General features: G+C 67.4%; 1 protein-coding gene across 1 annotated transcript in view; it reads left to right on the top strand.

The window, feature by feature from the left end:
* The window catches only part of H696_01178 (hypothetical protein), a gene marked incomplete at both ends in the record, with an annotated part of 8,999 nt that extends 3,703 nt beyond the window's left edge, over positions 1-5,296 (top strand). The window contains 6 exons of the mRNA XM_009495060.1: positions 512-669; positions 768-4,049; positions 4,257-4,285; positions 4,482-4,634; positions 4,888-4,996; positions 5,258-5,296. Of these exons, the coding sequence (XP_009493335.1) occupies positions 512-669; positions 768-4,049; positions 4,257-4,285; positions 4,482-4,634; positions 4,888-4,996; positions 5,258-5,296 (3,770 nt within the window). The remainder of the gene's footprint in view (positions 1-511; positions 670-767; positions 4,050-4,256; positions 4,286-4,481; positions 4,635-4,887; positions 4,997-5,257) is intronic.
* Between the last annotated feature and the right edge of the window lie 599 nt (positions 5,297-5,895).

Raw genomic sequence — 5,895 nt, 5'->3', positions numbered from 1 at the left:
CCCCCCCCGGGGGGGGAGAGACAGATAGGTCCTGTCCCTGGGCCGGTCTTTCCAAAGCGATCTTGCAGGCTGGCGGGTGTTTTTTTTGCCGGCGCCCCTTGCGAGGACGCCCTTCCCAAGCCCTACAACACCCTTACCCCCCCCCCCCTCCTCCCTGGACTCTCCCTTTGCTCATCTTTTTTACTGCTTCCCCCCTCTCCGCTTCCCCTCTTTCTCCCTTTCCGTACGCGCCCTCTTCCTCGCCTTTACATTCACTCGCCCGCATCATCCCTCCCGCAAGAGTGCGCGCGCGCACGTGTGCGCACTCGACTCCCGGCCATCATCTAGCCCACTGCTCACACGACATCCCCACTCCCCTCCCCCCACCCTTCTCCCCCGCGCCCCACCCTCCTGCTGAACCCGCCCGGCCTCTTCCTCTTGGTCTCCCCCTCCAGCCTCACGCACGCACGACGATGGCCACCGCTGCCAACACGGGTGCCCCGGGTACCGGCCCGAATCAGGCCCACGGTAGCCCAGGCATGGCGCCAGCTCGCCCGGCTGCTGGAGTTCAGCCGCAACAGCAGCAACAACAACAACAACAGCAACAACATGGTGCCCCCCCACGGCGCACCAGCTCCGAAGTCGTACGTCCTCCGGCCTTCGGGCATCGGGGCCCTCTGGCGTGGCTCGGTCTCACACTTGACCTCCCTCTGCCCCGGCACACCCTCACACTCTCTCTCTCTCTCTCGCGCACACACACACACGCACGCACACGCACACGCCCCCAGGAGAACCGCATTGCCGTGCTTGAGCACAACCTCAAGCTCCTCTACTCTTGTCATCTTAAGACCAAGCGCGACCTCGAGGAGTCTCAGGAAATCATCGGACGGATGACGCAAATGGGCCAGACGATGGCCGCCGGGGCCGGGGCATACCCCGGATCGGCCGCCGGTGGCGTCGCCCCCCCGGGTGGGCTCTTCTCCAACACGGCCTCCGGGACCGGGGGCGAGTCCTTCCTGTCCAGCGGCCCTGCCTTCCCGGGCATGGGCCAGCATCATCACCACCAGGCCGGCGACTCGGCGGACAACAGCCACCAGGGCCCCTTCGATGAGCGCCAGGATGACGGCTGGTCCATGCTGGACCCGAACATCGATGGTGAGGCGTCGGTGTACGCCGGACTCGGGGGCCCCGTCGGGGCCGGGCTGCACCATACCCCCGGGGCCGTGCCCCTGGATGCCGATCGCCTGGCGGCCCTGCGTGCGGCCGAGGGCGCCGCCGCCGATCACAACAACTTTGCCTCGGTTTTGGAGGCCGCCGTGCGCAAGGCCGCCGATATGGAGGCCAAGTACCAGGAGTCTCAGGAACAGGCCCAGGCCCTGCGCGACCGCTTGACTCAGAATCTCTCGCGGCTGGACGAACTGCAGGAGCAGCTGGACCTGAGCAGCGCCGCGTGCGACACCCTGCGCAAGGCGCGCGAGGATGGCCAGCGTGCCTTGGAACAGGCGACGGCCGAGGCAGCCATCGGCATGGAGCAGCTTCGCGCCCAATTGGCCGCGGCTCAGGCGGAACTCGAGGCGGAGGTGGCCCGTGCCGCCGACCTGAGCACCAAGCTGGCCGCCACCGCCCGCGAGCAGAACGACCTGCTGGAGCAGGTGGACACCCTGCGGGCGGCCCTCCAAAAGACCGCCGGCCAGCTGGAGGCCGCTCAGGCCGAGCTGGTCACCAACAAGGCGTCTCTGTTGGAGGCGGAAACCGCCACCGTCGCGGCCAATCGCCGCGCCACCATGGCGGCGGCCGATCGGCGGGCGGCATTTGATTTGGCCGCCTCGGTGAGTGCCTCCCTGGCCCGGCTGGCCGAGACGCTGAGCTCGCCGAATGGCGGGGGCATCTCCTTCTCCATCCCGGCTGGCTGGACCGATGCCCAGCAGCAGCTGACCCTGGTGGTGGAGCATCTCAAGCAGAGGGCCCTTGCGTCGGGCGATGGCCCGGGGGTGGATCCCGGCCCGGGCCCGGCGGCCACGCACGAGGAAGACGCCTCTGCCCGGACGCCGGGGGCCGAGTCGACCGGCGACCTGGCCCTCACAAGGGACATGGTCACTCGATGCATGGGGCACCTGCTGGAGCTGGGCTTGGGTCTGGTCTCGGCGCGGGATCAGGCCGTCGCCGAGCAGGCGTCCAAGCTCCAGGAGGCCGAGGCGGCGCTGGAAACCGCCCGCCGCCAGCTCGCCGACCTGTCGGATGAATTGTCCACCCACGAGATGGCCGCGCTGGAGGCCGGGGCCCAGGCCGGCGAAGCGGGGCAGGCTTTGGCCGCGGCGTCGGCCTCCTTGGAGAAGCTGACTCGCGAATTGGAAGCCACCCACGAGCATTTGACCTCGGCCCTTGAAAAGATCGACCACCTGACGGCACAGCAGGCTGCGGCCGAGGCCGACGCCGAGGCGGCCCGTGCGGAGGCTCGTGCCTCGGATGAGGCGGCTCGCGGCGCGGCTGCCGATGCTGCTGCCTGTCGGGCCAAGGAGGCTCGTGCTCGTGACGAGTTGGCTCGCGCCGAGGCGGCCCTCTCTCGGGCCGAGGCCCAGACGAAGAAGGCTCTCGCCGAGGCGGACAAGCTCCGGACCAAGGCCCAGCATGCGGAGGCCAGCGCCAAGGCCGCCCAGGAGCAGCTGGCCGCGGCTCAGGACCAGGCCCGGCAGGCGCGCCTCGAGGCATGCGATGCGGTGAATGACGCCACCGCCGCCCGGGAGGAGGCCGCAAAGGCCACAGCCCGTGCGGCGACCATCGCCGAGGAGGCCGAGGCCGATCGCGAGGAGGCCGGCCGTTTGCGGGCCGCCGCGGCACGGGCCGATGCCGAGGCGCGCGCCGCCGTGGCCGAAGCCGCCGAAGCCACCGCCGAGGCGGACAAGCAGCGGGCCGCCGCCGAGGCGGCCGTCGCCGCCGCCACCAAGCATCAAGCCGCTGCGGCCAAATTCAAGCAAGAGGCCGAGGCGGCCCGCAAGGCGGCCAGCCTGGAGCAGGAGGCCACCCGTGTGCGGGTGGCCGAGCTGGAGGCCGAACTGGCCGCCGCTCGGTCCCAGGTCCAAGCCACTCGCGACTCCCTGGAGACCAAGCACTACTCTCAGATGGATCTCCTGAAGCGCCAGCAGCAGAGCCACAAGGAGGCGATGGCCTCCCTGGAGCGGAACTTTGCCCAGCGCGAGGCGGCCCTCCATGCCAAGCACGAGAAGGCCCTGGAGCAGGAGCATGCCCTCTTTGCCCAGCAGATGGCGGACAAGGAGCACCAGCACCAGCAGGAGGTTCACGACCTGCTGCGGAGCTATGAGGCGGCTCTCAATCGCCCGGCCAACCCGGCGGATGCCATCAACATGACGGACTGGGCGCTGGCCGATGGCGGCGACCAGGACCTGCCCGACCCCGGCCCGGCGGCCGGTGGTGGCCCCGGCGCCGGCAGCCCGACCGGCGAGTCGGCTCCTGCGGGTGGCGACGCTCGGCCGCTCTCGCCGCCTCCCCCCCTGTCAGCCGACGAGGGGGCCTTTGCCGATGCGCAGTCTGGCCCGGGGGCCGGGGCAGCGGCCGTCGTCCCTCCTGCTGGCGGTGACGGCGGCGGGGCACCGGCCCCCGGGGCCCAGCAGCCCCCGATGGACCTGCACTTCCCGGACTTCCACAACCTCCGAGCCATGTTCATGTATGACATGACCCAGCCGGCTGAGGGCCAATTGGCCACGGTGAACTCCCTCCTGGAGGATGGCCTGGAGTCGCTGCGGGAGTGCCTGCGCCAGGCGGCCGATGCATCCGGCGCCGGGGCCGATGCCATGGCCTCCTCCCTCCAGCAGCTGTCCCTCCAGGAACTGGAGGCCCATCCGGCGGTGGATCACATCCTGGAACACGCGACCCCGGAGCAGCGTCTGCACCTGCACAACATCCTGACCCTGCTGCATGCGGGCCTGGCCTTCCGCGACCAGAGCATCTTCCATCTGGCTTCTCTTGGAGAGCAACAGCTTCACAGCGCCCTCGACCGGCAGCCGGAGCTGTTGGCTCAGCTGCAGAAGCGCCTGCGGGGGAGCATGGTTCTGGTGCGTGACGGGCTTTCCTGCTGCCCTCCTTTCCCGCTCTCCATTTGCACTGGCCTTTCTTGCTCCTCCATGTGCGCGCGCGCGCGCCTCTCATATGCTGCACGTCCAAATCGCTCTGACCCTGGGAATCACATTGGTGCTCCTGCCGCCTCCTGCCATCCCCCCCCCCCCGTGCACTGCGTCGTCCTCCCCTGTGGCCATTCGCAGAATCAGCCCCTTTTGGCGGATGCCCCCCCGTGCGTGCTTCATCCGGCTCTTGGTTTCCTTGCTCCCTCTTTATCTGTGTCTCTCTGCCTCTTGCCCGCTCCTTTTTATTGTGTGTGTGTCTCCCATTTTCTTTGCCTTCTCTAACCCCTTTACGCGCGGGCCTTTTTCATCACGATCTGCCTCGCTGCCCCGTGTGCCTCCCCGGATGTTCCTCCGCCACCACAGACCCCAGGTTGGATCCCAGTGCATGTTCATCCGCGTGGCGGACCCCCCAAACTCCGCCAACTCCGAGTGGCGCCTGATGTCCATCCCCTCGATGCAGAAGAAGACCCGCTTCATCCTGTCGGACCTTTCCCTGCGCCATATCACCAAGAACATGTGCGTGTATGCACGGCGCTGCGCGCATCGCGCGCAGCCGTGCCTGGCTGGCTGAGCACACTTTGTGCCACACCCGTACCTCCGCTGCTTCTCTCTTGCCTCGCACACGTTCCCCCCCCCCTTCCCGGGCCGGGCTACATATTGGCCTGCGCCTTGTTTGACTGTCCCCATCCTGCCCTGTTCCGCTGACCGTAGAAGCTCCCTCCCTGCCCCCCTGCCTCCCTCTTGTCCCTCACCAATGGCACTACTCCAGCTTCAACCTCGATGGTCTGCCGACTGTCGAACGTGCTCGGGCTGCCACCTCCTCGCTGATCTTCATCCAGTGCACCATCGAGCACCTCACGCCTGGCCCATCGGAGAATGTGCGTCCCTCTCTTTCCCCCCCCCCCCCTCCCAACCCTTCTGTCACAGCAAGAGCGCGAGCAGTCATCGCGCCCACCTCCACGAGGACACTTCCGCGGCGCGCCAGCCCTCTGTCCCCACTGGCACTTAGCATGCCCTCTCTCTCTCTCTCTCTTTGCCGGATCCGAATGCCCTCGAATGTGGTGTCTGACACGTGCCTTCCCCTGCCCTTCCTCGCCGACCTTCTTCCGCCTGGACGGCGCGCCCACACGTCCATGCAGGAGTGGATTGTGGACATCGATCCTTTGATTGCCTTCTGAGTCGCAACAGCCACCGTACGGTGTGTCTATGCACTCACCTGAGGGGGGCATGCTTTGATGTAGCGCGCATGCACGCCCATTTTCACTCCCTCCCACCTCTCAGCCAGCTAGCCAGCCAGCCCGTATTCTGTATTTTAGTATAAAAGGCGACAGTGCCGCGGACAAGCCACAGGAACACATATGGACATGTGTCTCCGCTTCGTGTCCCCCCCCCTGTCCCTCTCTTTCCATCCCTCTCTCTCTCTCTCCCTCCCCTCCCCTGTCCTCCATGGATAACCCCCCGTCCTTGACCTGAGAACTACGCGCTAATGCCCTCCTTTTTTCATATATATACACACACGCGCGCGCGCGCGCGCCCGCTCGGGAGGAGAGAGGCGAAACTTCCCCTCCTTGCCTTTTCCTGCCCGCCCTCCCACATCTACATGAGAATAAAGATATGTGTGTGATCTTCGCTGGCCTTTGCGCCTTTTTCATGACCACAGCCCTTGAGCACCGGGTGGGGCGCGGGGGAGGGGGGGGGGGGGGGGGGGGGCGGGGGGGAGGGAGGGGGGCGGGGGGGGCGCGGATCTGATCGGAAGAATGGTGTCGGCTGTTTCCCC

This window comes from Fonticula alba (assembly GCF_000388065.1).
Source record: "Fonticula alba strain ATCC 38817 unplaced genomic scaffold supercont2.2, whole genome shotgun sequence".
NCBI lineage: Eukaryota > Rotosphaerida > Fonticulaceae > Fonticula > Fonticula alba.
This window is presented reverse-complemented; position numbering and strand designations above follow the sequence as displayed.